The sequence below is a fragment of the Delphinus delphis genome, chromosome 18 (genome assembly GCF_949987515.2).
Source record: "Delphinus delphis chromosome 18, mDelDel1.2, whole genome shotgun sequence".
Taxonomy (NCBI): Eukaryota; Metazoa; Chordata; class Mammalia; order Artiodactyla; family Delphinidae; genus Delphinus; species Delphinus delphis.
Window position 1 is genome coordinate 21,382,218 of NC_082700.1, and position 13,697 is coordinate 21,395,914.

At 38.6% G+C, this 13,697-nt stretch overlaps 2 protein-coding genes across 2 annotated transcripts in view; one reads left to right on the top strand and one right to left on the bottom strand.

Moving 5' to 3' along the window:
- Window positions 1–13,697, bottom strand: part of GTF2F2 (general transcription factor IIF subunit 2) — a 152,262-nt gene that overhangs the window by 78,330 nt on the left and 60,235 nt on the right. The window lies entirely within an intron of this gene.
- On the top strand, window positions 10,721–13,591 carry KCTD4 (potassium channel tetramerization domain containing 4). Its single transcript, XM_059995946.1, has one exon. The coding sequence runs from the start codon at window positions 11,397–11,399 to the stop codon at window positions 12,174–12,176; it is 780 nt and encodes a 259-aa protein (XP_059851929.1). The 5' UTR covers window positions 10,721–11,396; the 3' UTR covers window positions 12,177–13,591.

Genomic DNA, 13,697 nt, shown 5'->3' on the forward strand with positions numbered 1-13,697 from the left:
AGCTGTGTCTCAGAAAAAGCTGTCTTCAGCAAGGCAGAAGCAGTTCCCTGCTGGTATTCCCAGAGTCTGGTGGAACGCCTAACACATACTGTGTGGCTGACAGGGTCTTGGTGCTCCCGCCAGGTGTCAGGCGTGAACCTCTGAGGGGGGAGAGCCAAGTTCAGGACACTGGTCCACCACAGACCTCCCTGGTGGTATCAATCGGTGAGAGCTCTCCCAGAGATCTCCATCTCAACACTAAGACCCAGCTCCACTCAACGACCAGCAAGCTCCAGTGCCGGACACCCCATGCCAAACAACTATCAAAACAGGAACACAACCCCACCCATTAGCAGAGAGGCTGCCTAAAATCATAATAAGTTGACAGACACCCCAAAACACACCACCAGACGCAGTCCTGCCCATCAGAAAGACAAGATCTAGCCTCATCCACCAGAACACAGGCACCAGTCCCCTCCACCAGGAAGCCTACACAACCCACTGAACCAACCTTACCCACTGGGGGCAGACACCAAAAACAATGGCAACTACGAACCTGCAGCCTCTGAAAAGGAGACCCCAAACACAGTAAGTTAAACAAAATGAGAAGACAGAGGAATATAAAGCAGATGAAGGAGCAAGGTAAAAACCCACCAGGAAAAATAAATGAAGAGGAAATAGGCAGTCTACCTGAAAAAGAATTCAGAATAATGATACTAAAGATGATCCAAAATCTTGGAAATAGAATGGAGACAATACAAGAAATGTTTAACAAGGACCTAGAAGAACTAAAGAGCAAGCAAACAATGATGAACAACACAATAAATGAAATTAAAAATTCTCTAGAAGGAATCAATAGCAGAATAACTGAGGCAGAAGAATGGATAAGTGACCTGGAAGATAAAATACTGGAAATAACTACTGCAGAGCAGAATAAAGAAAAAAGAATGAAAAGAATTGAGGACAGTCTCAGAGACCTCTGCGACAACATTAAATGCACCAACATTCGAATTATAGGGATCCTAGAAGAAGAAGAGAAAAAGAAAGGGACTGAGAAAATATTTGAAGAGATTATAGTTGAAAACTTCCCTAATATGGGAAAGGAAATAGTCAATTAAGTCCAGGAAGCACAGAGAGTCCCATCAGGATACATCCAAGAAGAAACATGCCAAGACACATATTCATCAAACTATCAAAAATTAAATACAAAAAAAAAAATTAAAAGCAGCAAGGGAAAAGCAACAAATAACATACAAGGGAATCCCCACAAGGTTAACAGCTGATCTTTCAGCAGAAACTATGCAAGCCAGAAGGGTGTGGCAGGACATATTTCAAGGGATGAAAGGGAAAAACCTACAACCAAGATTACTCTACCCAGAAAGGATCTCATTCAGATTCGACGGAGAAATTAAAACCTTTACAGACAAGCAAAAGCTAAGAGAATTCAGCACCACCAAACCAGCTTTACGACAAATGCTAAAGAACTCCAGGCAGGAAACACAAGAGAAGGAAAAGACCTACAATAACAACCCAAAACAATTAAGAAAACGGTAATAGGAACATATATATCGATAATTACCTTAAATGTAAATGAAATAAATGCTCCAACCAAAAGACATAGACTGGCTGAATGGATACAAAAACAAGACCCGTATATATGCTGTCTACAAGAACCCACTTCAGACCTAGGGACACATATAGACTGAAAGTGAGGGGATGGAAAAAGATATTCCATGCAAATGGAAATCAAAAGAAAGCTGGAGTAGCAATTCTCATAACAGACAAAATAGACTTTAAAATAAAGATTATTAAAAGAGACAAGGAAGGACACTACATAATGATCAAGGGATCAATCCAAGAAGAAGATATAACAATTGTAAATATTCATGCACCCAATACATAAGGCAAATGCTAACAGCCATAAAAGGGGAAATCGACAGTGACACAATAATAGTGGGGGACTTTAACACCCCACTTTCACCAATGGACAAATCCAAAATGAAAATAAGGAAACACAAGCTTTAAATGACACATTAAACAAGATGGATTTAATTTATATTTATAGGATATTCCATCCCAAAACAACAGAATACACTTTCTTCTCAAGTGCTTATGGAACATTCTCCAGGATAGATCATATCTTGGGTCACAAATCAAGCCTTGGTAAATTTAAGAAAACTGAAATTGTATCAAGTATCTTTTCCGACCACAACGCTATGAGACTGGATATCAATTACAGGAAAAAGAAATACAAACACACGGAGGCTAAACAATATGCTACTAAATAACCAAGAGGTCACTGAAGAAATCAAAGAGGAAATCAAAAAATACCTAGAAACAAATGACAATGAAAATACAATGACCCAAAACCTATGGGATGCAACAAAAGCAGTTCTAGGAGGGAAGTTTGGAGCAATACAATCCTACCTCAAGAAACAAGAAAAATCTCAAATAAACAACCTAACCTTACACCTAAAGCAATGAGAGTAAGAAGAGCAAAAAAACCCCCAAAGTTAGCAGAAGGAAAGAAATCATAAATACCAGATCAGAAATAAATGAAAAAGAAATGAAGGAAATGATAGCAAAGATCAATAAAACTAAAAGATGGTTCTTTGAGAAGAAAAACAAAATTGATAAACCATTAGCCAGTCTCATCAAGAAAAAAAGGGAGAAGACTCAGATCAATAGAATTAGAAATGAAAAAGGAGAAGTAACAACTGACACTGCAGAAATACAAAGGATCATGAGAGATTACTACAAGCAACTATATGCCAATAAAATGGACAACCTAGAAGAAAAGAACAATTTCTTGGAAAAGCACAACCTTCTGGACTGAACCAGGAAGAAACAGAAAATACAAACAGACCAATCACAAGCACTGAAATTGAAACTGTGATTAAAAATCTTCCAACAAACAAAAGCCCAGGACAGATGGCTTCACAGGTGAATTCTATCAAACATTTAGAGAAGAGCTAACACACATCCTTCTCAAACTCTTCCAAAATACAGCAGAGGGAGGAACACTCCCAAACTCATTCTACGAGGCCACCATCACCCTGATACCGAAACCAGACAAAGATGTCACAAAAAAAGAAAACTATAGGCCAACATCACTGATGAACATAGGTGCAAAAACACTTAACATAATACTAGCAAACATAATCCAACAGCACATTAAAAGGACCATATACCATGATCAAGTGGAATTTATCCCAGGAATGCAAGGATTCTTCAATATACGCAAATCAATCAATGTGATAAACCATATTAACAAAGTGAAGAATAAAAACCATATGATCATCTCAATAGATGCAGAGAAAGCTTTCGACAAAATTCAACACCCATTTATGATAAAAACTCTCCAGAAAGTAGGCACAGAAGGAACTTACCTCAACGTAATAAAGGCCATATATAACAAACCCACAGCCAACATCATTCTAAACAGTGAAAAACTGAAACCATTTCTACTAAGATCAGGAACAAGACAAGGTTGCCCACTCTCACCACTATTATTCAACATAGTTTAGAAGTTTTAGCCATAGCAATCAGAGAAGAAAAAGAAATAAAAGGAATCCAAATCAGAGAAGAAGAAGTAAAACTGTCACTGTTTGCAGATGACATGATACTATACATAGAGAATCCTAAAGATGCTACCAGAACACTACTAGAGCTAATCAATGAATCTGGTAAAGTAGCAGGACACAAAATTAATGCACAGAAATCTCTTGCATTCCTATACACTAATGATGAGAAATCCGAAAGAGAAATTAAGGAAACACTCCCATTTACCATTGCAACAAAAAGAGTAAAATACCTAGGAATAAATTTACCTAAGGAGACAAAAGACCTGTATGCAGAAAACTATAAGACACTGATGAAAGAAATTAAAGATGATACAAACAGATGGAGAGATACATCGTGTTCTTGGGTTGGAAGAATCAACATTGTGAAAATGACTATACTACCCAAAGCAACCTACAGATTCAATGCAATCCCTATCAAACTACCATTGGCATTTTTCACACAACTAGAACAAAAAAACTGCACAATTTGTATGGAAGCACAAAAAACCCCGAATAGCCAAAACAATCTTGAGAAAGAAATACGGAGCTGGAGGAATCAGGCTCCCGGACTTCAGAGTATACTACAAAGCTACAGTAATCAAGACAGTATGGTACTGGCACAAAAACAGAAATATAAATCAATGGAACAGGACAGAAAGCACAGAGATAAACCCACACACATATGGTCACCTTATGTTTGCTAAAGGAGGCAAGAATATACAATGGAGAGAAGACAGCCTCTTCAATAAGTGGTGCTCGGAAAACTGGACAACTACATGTAAAAGAATGAAATTAGAACACTCCTTAACACCATACACAAAAATAAACTCAAAATGGATTAAAGACCTAAATGTAAGGCCATACACTATAAAACTCTTAGAGGAAAACATAGGCAGAACACTCCATGACATAAATCACAGCAAGATCCTTTTTGACCCACCTCCTAGAGAAATGGAAATAAAACCCAAAATAAATAAATGGGACCTAATGAAACTTCAAAGCTTTTGCACAGCAAATGAAACAAGAAACAAGACGAAAAGATAACCCTCAGAATGGGAGAAAATATTTGCAAACAAAGCGACTGGCAAAGGATTAATCTCCAAAATATACAAGCAGCTCATGCAGCTCAATAGCAAAAAAACAAACAACCCAATCCAAAAATGGGCAGAAGACCCAAACAGACATTTCCCCAAAGAAGATATACAGATTGCCAACAAACACATGAAAGGATGCTCAACATCACTAATCATTAGAGAAATGCAAGTCAAAACTACAATGAGGGGCTTCCCCGGCGGCGCAGTGGTTTAGAGTCCACCTGCCGATGCAGCAGACACGGGTTCGTGCCCTGGTCCGGGAAGATCCCACATGCCGTGGAGCGGCTGGGCCCGTGAGCCATGGCTGCTGAGCCTGCGCATCCGGAGCATGTGCTCCGCAACGGGAGACGCCACAACAGTGAGAGGCCCGCACACCGCAAAAAAAAACAAAAAACAAAAAACTACAATGAGGTATCACCTCACACCGGTCAGAATGGCCATCATCAAAAAATCTACAAACAATAAATAATGGAGAGGGTGTGGAGAAAAGGGAACCCTCTTTCACTGTTCATGGGAATGTAAATTGATACAGCCACTATGGAGAACAGTATGGAGGTTCCTTAAAAAACTAAAAATAGAACTACCATATGACCCAGCAATCCCAGTACTGGGCATATACCCTGAGAAAACCATAATTCAGAAAGAGTCATGTACCATCATGTTCACTGCAGCACTATTTACAATAGCCAGGACATGGAAGCAACCTATGTGCCCATCGACAGATGAATGGATAAAGAAGATGTGGCACACATATACAGTGGAATATTATTCGCCATAAAGAGAAATGAAATTGAGTTATTTGTAGTGAGATGGATGGACCCAGAATCTGTCATACAGGGTGAAGTACGTCAGAAAGCGAAAAACAAATACTGTATGCTAACACATATATATGGAATCTAGAAAGAAAAAGAAAAAAAAGGTTCTGAAGAACCTAGGGGTAGAACAGGAATAGAGACGCAGATATAGAGAATGGACTTGAGGACACAGAGAGCGGGAAGGGTAAGCTGGGACGAAGTGAGAGAGTGGCATGGATATATATACACTACAAAATGTAAAACAGATAGCTAGTGGGAAGCAGCCACATAGCACAGGGAGATCAGCTTGGTGCTCTGTGACCACCTAGAGGGGTGGGATAGGGAGGGTGGGAGGGAGACGCAAGAGGGAGGGGATATGGGGATATATGGATAGCTGACTCACTTTGTTATACAGCAAAACTTACACACCATTGTAAAGCAATTATACTCCAATAAAGATGTTAACAAAAAATAGACAAACGGGGGGCTTCCCTGGTGACGCAGTGGTCGAGAGACCGCCTGCAGATGCAGGGGACACGGGTTCATGCCCTGGTCCGGGAAGATCCCACATGTCGCGGAGCAGCTGGGTCCCTGAGCCATGGCCGCTGAGCCTGTGCGTCTGGAGCCTGTGCTTCACAACGGAAGAGGCCACAACAGTGGGAGGCCCGCATACCGCAAAAAAAAAATAGACAAATGGATAAAGAAAAAAAAATAAGAGGTTGAATAAAACCCAGAAATAAAATATAGTTTTATTTCAAAAAATGAAGTAATGCTGCATTGTAATAATAAATGAAAAGGAAAATCAGAGTACTGTGATAGTTTGTCTTAGTTAGACCTTCATCAAAGGGTGCAATGCAGCTTTGGCTGTTGCACTTGAAATTAGAGAGAATTCAAAAACAATAGCAAATATGATTAAATGGACAGAAAAACAAATCCTTCTAGGAAAGATTAAGTCTCCTGGAGAAAAGACTTTTACTATAGTGCTTCATTACAGTTAAATAGTGCGAAACACTGTGCTAGATGTGATGAGGGGTACAAAGGAAGAAAAATACAGACCCCTGCACTTAGAAAGCCTGTAATATAGTTGAGGGATACAATATTAATATAGACCATCTGATGACACATTTTTAAATCAACTGAATATGATTCAAGTTTCATTACTTTCATCCTCAATAACTCCTGTTCTCTTCACCATGTTTAGGAACAGCAGTAATACCACATACTAATTTAGTTCTTTACAATTTTCAAGACACTTTAATAGTAAGTGATCCTCATAACTACAGAGTAGAAATTATGCCCTCATTATTAAGAACTCCTTTGGGATAAGTTCCCCTTTCTGAGCTCATCAATTTCCTGTATATGGTAGTTCTTCAACTCTGCTTGATCCTAAGAATCACCTGGGAAGCTTTTTAAAAACTACTGGGCCCACTGTCAGAGATTCTACCTTAATTGCACTGTGCGGGCAAGAGGTGTTTTTACAACCTCGCTAGATAATTCTAATATGCAGCAGCCAGGGTTGAGAACTACTGCCCTGATATTTCTCTCCTCCTCTCCCCTACATCTTTTCCTCTTCCTGTATCTCTGGTAATTTTATTTTCTGGTGGTATGGGGATAACAGCTTACAGAACTGCTCAAATATTTCATCAAATCTAAGATACCATCAATTGTAATAGTCACCATCATTTTATGTGCCCCCAAGAAAGACAAAATACTACCATGAGAATTTTACAAGCCAATGATTTTAAGACGTACCCTGATTTCAGAAATGCTAAATGTGAAAAAGTGTGCAATATGATAGACTTCTCCATCCCTGATTTGCAATCACTCTACACTGTGTAAGAACTCCATTTCCTCCTATGAACCATGATATCCCATCCTGCTGGTTCAGGACCCCCTCTCTCCTCAACACCATGTCATCACTGAAGACACAAGAGAATCTAAAATCAAGATGATAACAGGAGGGACATTGGTAGGACACCGCATCAGCAGCAGAGACTCTTTGGGTTACTGATTTCATAACAATATTAACTTTACAACTTTTCAAAGTCATGAAACCTCATTTTGAGATTGTAGACAATGGCTATTAACTTAAAACATCTCCTTCTGAAAGAGGAGGCAAAATTCCATTTTGCCAAATAGCACTATAAAAATGAGTTCTACACAATATAATTTCAGTGTTCATTTGATGGCTCACGGAAGTGCTTTGCTCATCTAGTTACAATAAAATTTTCCAGTGAATAATAATGCATAGTCTGCACTTCAAAAAAAGAAAAGCAAACTCATTTTTAAAAACTTAAATGACTTCTGCCTACAGAATTATAAAATACAGTTTTCCCTGAAATACTCATCTCCCAAAGTACATTTAAAATATGAATTAATGTAATTTGTAAATTGTTTTCAAGATTACCTCTGTAATGAAAAGCAAAGAAACGTGGAATGAAATTTTGCCAGAACTTCTCATTTAGTCTGTCATTTTTATTTGTGCTCCTTTTGATACAAAGTGTTTTCATCTTTTCTACACTCCTCAAGTGAGGTTTAAAAATTTGCTGATGCAGCAAAGTTTCCTGGGCTTCTCTGAAGACTCAGTTCAACACTGCAAAACATTTACAAGCTTATTCACCTGACTGGAATTACACATCCACATCACCTTCCTGCCAAGGCTATACTGAATGTGTCCTAGGAGGACTTCAGCACTCTGCACAGGTGGTGAGATACTGTGGTCAGTCAGCTCCATAAGGTAGTGAGGTAGTACTTGTGGGGATGGAAGCCCAGTACAAGACAACATCTAATTTTGCAGAGAAATTTTATATTTCAAAATGAAACTAAAGTTTTTTTTTTTTTTTTTTTGCACGGTACACGGGCCTCTCACTGTTGTGGCCTCCCCTGTTGCGGAGCACAGGCTCCAGATGCACAGGCTCAGTGGCCATGGCTCACGGGCCCAGCTGCTCCGCGGTATGTGCGATCTTCCCGGACCGGGGCACGAACCCGTGTCCCCTGCATCGGCAGGCGGACTCTCAACCACTGTGCCACCAGGGAAGCCCGCGAGCTAACCTTTGATGTGTAGGTTAAGCCTTTCTGCTGAAACCACTGAATTGATTACTTCCAGTTGGTATCTGCAGTGAGGCAGAGAAATGTAGTCACATAAACCATGGATGTTTGCCTTGGAATAGTTATTGAAGCACCATTTTTACAGTTTTAGGGATGTGTGGACTTGACTGACATGACTCTCCCCACCCTACAGCCCCCCAAAGCAGGTACATATAAGCTTAAAAAAGACTAAAAAGAAGACAACCTGGCTTTCTCCTAAGGGGCATATGAACCACCACAGCAGCAATGATCAACAAAGCCCCGTGATTTCTGTAAACTGCAATCATCTTGCTTTAATGGGGATGGAGTGGAGTAACGCAGAGAAGCTGGGACCTACTGGGTACCATTTTTCTTTCTCAAGACGGCAAGCTGGGAGCAATAGGACATAAAAGAAAAGTCCTTATCAGCTTCCAGTCGACAAGGCTTCTGTTACACTATTGTTGCCAGGCCGCGGCTGGCAAACAAATCACACAGGTCAGGTCTGCAGAAGCCAAGAACATCAGAGTGAAGTCTACAGAGAAAGAGCGGTCACGGGTTAGAGGCACATGTCTAGGCACATGTCTGTCAAGGCAAGCCAGCAGAAACAAAGAACACACACCAGGAATTTTAAAAACCAGAAACCAGAAGAGAGCAAGTCTGCAAGTGTAAGGTGGCCCTGGGGGTGATGGCTGAAGGGATCAGCAGTCCAACTTCCTCCAGTCCTACCTCACCTCCCCACCCCATGGAAGCAAATCCTCCAGCAGCACTAGCTTTAGGGCTCCCCCAGGAAGGCGTCTATAAACAGGCCAAACAGTGTATCAGGAAGCAGACTAAGCCTTACATAGAATTCAACTATATCACCTTATTTAAACATACAAAGAAAATTCTAGCACAGTCTCCACCACTATACTACAGTTATGTTCTATTGATTCTGGTGTCCCACGAAGTTCACTGACACAGGACTATAACTGTAAATGAAACTGGCATGCCTTTGCTGGTTTTGCCATTACATGGTACTACTCACGTGCATTGACTATTAACACAAGAATTCCATTTCTAAAGTTGTACCCCCCAAATCTGTTCAATATTTCAGAAAAAGTCATAGCCACAGGTAAGACCCGATTCCAAAACCACAAAATCAACACATATGAAATTGTTAGAATATAATAGTAAACTCTTCTTAAATGATGCAGTACTGAGAGGAAGTTTTAGTCAAAATGTTGGCTTACTACTAACAAGTTGTAAAGTTCTATATAAAACACTAAAAACTCTCGAGAATTCAATCTTACCTTTGGTTCAATTTCATGGTCTCAAAGCAAAAACTCAGCCCTAAGAATGTTATGTCTTAGATTCCTAGTTTAATTTCAATGCAATTTTGATGAGCTCAAGGATACGTAAATACTAAATTCAAAATGCGCTATAATTAAAAGTAAAATTTTTATATCTGAAGAAAATCTAACATTGTTTAGAGAAAATGCAAGGCAAGCATTTTTAGAAGAATCTGTACCAATATTTCTATCAACACAAAGTTGAAAAAATTTCAAATACCTTTAATGTAATAAAAATATAAATCAATTTAACAAAATCTAAAGTCTAATTCTGAGGACAATGCAGCTCCTCAGAATAATCTGGCAGGTAGATCAGCCAAATAATAGTGCACTGGGGACAACGCTCACACTTCTTACCACTGGGTCTTTAAATTCTAGAAACGAAGACTCAAGATCCCTAAAATGTTTTGGAAGGCAAGTCACAGTGGAAGGAGGAAAAAAAAGAAAGGGGAAAAAAAACACCACACTCACACTGTTCCAGCTCCAAAAAAAAAAAAAAAAAAAAAGGGCAGCTAGGCTTTGGTCTTTTCTCTCCCCCTATGTGAACACTGAAAAAAAACCAACAGCGGCAAAAGAAATCCAACTAATTTAGCCCATGACACTATTTTACAGCAGGTATTTTGAATGTGTCTCTCTGTTATCTTCTCGAGGGAGGACATGCCTGCGTGCACACACACACACAAACACACAGACACACGGTTACAGTATTTTCCACAGCAGTCCAACTCTTTGTTCAGCAGTGAAGCACGTTTAGGGTGAAACAAGCTTATGAATTTTCCATAGGAAATCTTAACCAAAAAAAAAAAAAGATTACTATAAAACCTGTATATTTGATTTTTTACCTTTAGGGTAAAAAGCCAAAATAACAGAGACTTTTGTTAAAGGACATGAAGAAAATTTCTTCTCACTCGCTAAAGATCCACAAAGCAGAATCACAGGCAAATCCAATTAAATTCAAGTACAATGTCACAAACAACAGGTTGAAATATTCTCACTTGCGTCTCTAAAATGACTACACCACTTGTGAAATGTGTGACTTTTTTTAGGAGAAAAACTTCTATACACCTAGGTCCTTTGTCTTTGGGTTTCCTACTTAGGATTTACTTTAAAAAATGATACTAATTCAACATACATTATTCTCCAAAAGGTGACACTATTATTCATTATTAAGCCTGCCTGATTAATAACTTAAAAGACATTTAGAAGTGGATAAAAATTCACACTTAGCTGGAGAATTAAACATATGTAACTGCTTAACTGCCAATAGGAAATTCAATTTATTCAGTAACTTTCATTACTTCAAAGAATACACATGAAAATCTTTTCACAGCGAGTTCCTTCCCTGATACAGTTAAATGCAAATTATCTTTTTCCCCTCTTACTCCAGAAAGCTCCTGCATACATAGCTGATACGCCACCTACTGCAAAACCGAGCTGGCAGCACAGGCAACGCTGCCAGCATTTCCATTCCATCACCAGGCTGGGGCTGAATAAAGGCGTGTTTGTGTGGTAGTGTTTCTTTTTAAAAAATCTCAACGCCAAGAAGAACAAGCTGAAATAGCATTTTCAAAAATGGAGCGTAAAATAAACAGAAGAGAAAAAGAAAAGGAGTATGAAGGGAAACACAACAGCCTGGAAGATGCTGACCAGGGAAAGAACTGCAAATCCACCCTGATGACCCTCAATGTTGGTGGATACTTATACATTACTCAGAAACAAACACTGACCAAGTACCCAGACACTTTCCTTGAAGGTATAGTAAATGGAAAAATCCTCTGCCCATTTGATGCCGATGGTCATTATTTCATAGACAGGGATGGGCTCCTCTTCAGGCATGTTCTAAACTTCCTACGAAACGGAGAACTTCTACTGCCAGAAGGGTTTCGAGAAAATCAACTTCTCGCACAAGAAGCAGAATTCTTTCAGCTCAAGGGACTGGCGGAGGAAGTGAAGTCCAGGTGGGAAAAAGAACAGCTAACACCCAGGGAGACTACTTTCCTGGAAATAACAGATAACCATGATCGCTCACAAGGACTGAGAATCTTCTGTAATGCTCCTGATTTCATATCAAAAATAAAATCTCGCATTGTTCTGGTGTCCAAAAGCAGGCTGGATGGCTTTCCAGAGGAGTTTTCAATATCGTCAAACATCATTCAATTCAAATACTTCATAAAGTCTGAAAATGGCACTCGACTTGTACTGAAGGAAGACAACACCTTTGTCTGCACCTTGGAAACTCTTAAGTTCGAGGCCATAATGATGGCCTTGAAGTGTGGTTTTAGACTGCTGACCAGCCTGGATTGCTCCAAAGGGTCGATTGTTCACAGCGATGCACTTCATTTTATCAAGTAATTACCTGTGTCACGAACAAAGGCAACAAGCATGCAGCCAGCAAGCTTCGGAAAACCACAGCATCAAAGGCATCCCAAATAACGTGCCCAGCTAGCTCTGTACTCAGAGACCTGCTGCTAATCAATTACTGTGAGCTAACGGTATGTAAATTCTATCGCTAAAGATGTCCTTCTCTAGGGTGTTCCTGCTGATCAGACTCGTACACTTAAAGTGAAAACAGTGATCTTCTACATATTGTAAATAAAGACTGAATGCTTTTGCTATTTGTTTATTTTTCCTTAAGCTGTCTTTCAATCAGAATGTCTTAAGTATTTGCACAATGAACAAGCATGTACATTATCTATCGTTCTTTCAAGTAAATGGTAACAAAATATTTTAAGGGACTGTAAGATTTTAAATCCTTGCTACTCATGGCAAAAATCTACAAAGAAAACTGAACTGGTAAATTTAACCATTGAGACCAAGACAGATATGCAGATCTACTAAAACAGAGCTGTGGTGAAACAAAATGAGATTGTAAGAATTAAAGTTATGGATTTAATTTTTAACGGTAGGCACCAAAAGCTTGTTCATAGTTTCTGTATTTCATACTAGAATTACAGCTGAATTGATATATTGCTGAAAATTCCTAGAAAACGGCTTGATGACAATAAAAAAAAAAGAAAGCACTACTAACTTCTTTGCTTGTATTAATAATTATAGTAAAAAGTTAAATGTGTCACTTTTAAAACAAATAGTACCTTTTGACGACTTCACACAAAATTATGCATTGATGTGATCAACTGGCAGGCTGCAGTAACCCTGGCTGGACTTGCAAATGACAAAAATCAGCCAATTCATTTCTTTGCAGGCTGAGCTCCAACACAGCATGGATAACTTAGTCTCAATACAGTAGTACATGGTATTAGAATAATGAAAGAGTTCATTTTCAGAATCGTCCTATCTTCATTTTTCAAGCTCAAAAATATTAGATGAACATCACTAAACATCCTTATGAAAGAACTTTATTCTTCTCAGCACCTCTTTTGATGCTAAAACTCAGACTCAGTGAGTTGTGGTAATTTTTTTGCTTCATACTAAATAAGAAGGTATTTTTGGAAATTAAGTTTTATATATGGCTCTCAATTAAATAATCTAGAAACTTAGCTTTAAATGTGAGTGTATTTTTTTCCTCCCAAAGAACAGCTAAATCATTTATTTCTATGCCACTTATTTTCTTTGGCTTCTAAGAACAAATTACATCTTAAATTCGCTCCTTTAAAATTTAACCATTAAAACTGATAATTAAATCTTAACTTTAATAAACTTCAACAAAGTATTTCTGAAAATCTTGACTGAGGTTACATAAGTTAGCATATAAGCCAAAAGTTTGCTTACACATAAAAATTCAGCAAAGCTAATATTCATTCTCAGAAGTAAAAATGACTTCCCATTTACAACATCTGAGGTAATACAAATGTTGGCTGTACATACTAAAAGAAATATTTAAAAATCTCTTGTACAAAAAAGTCCTTTAAAAAT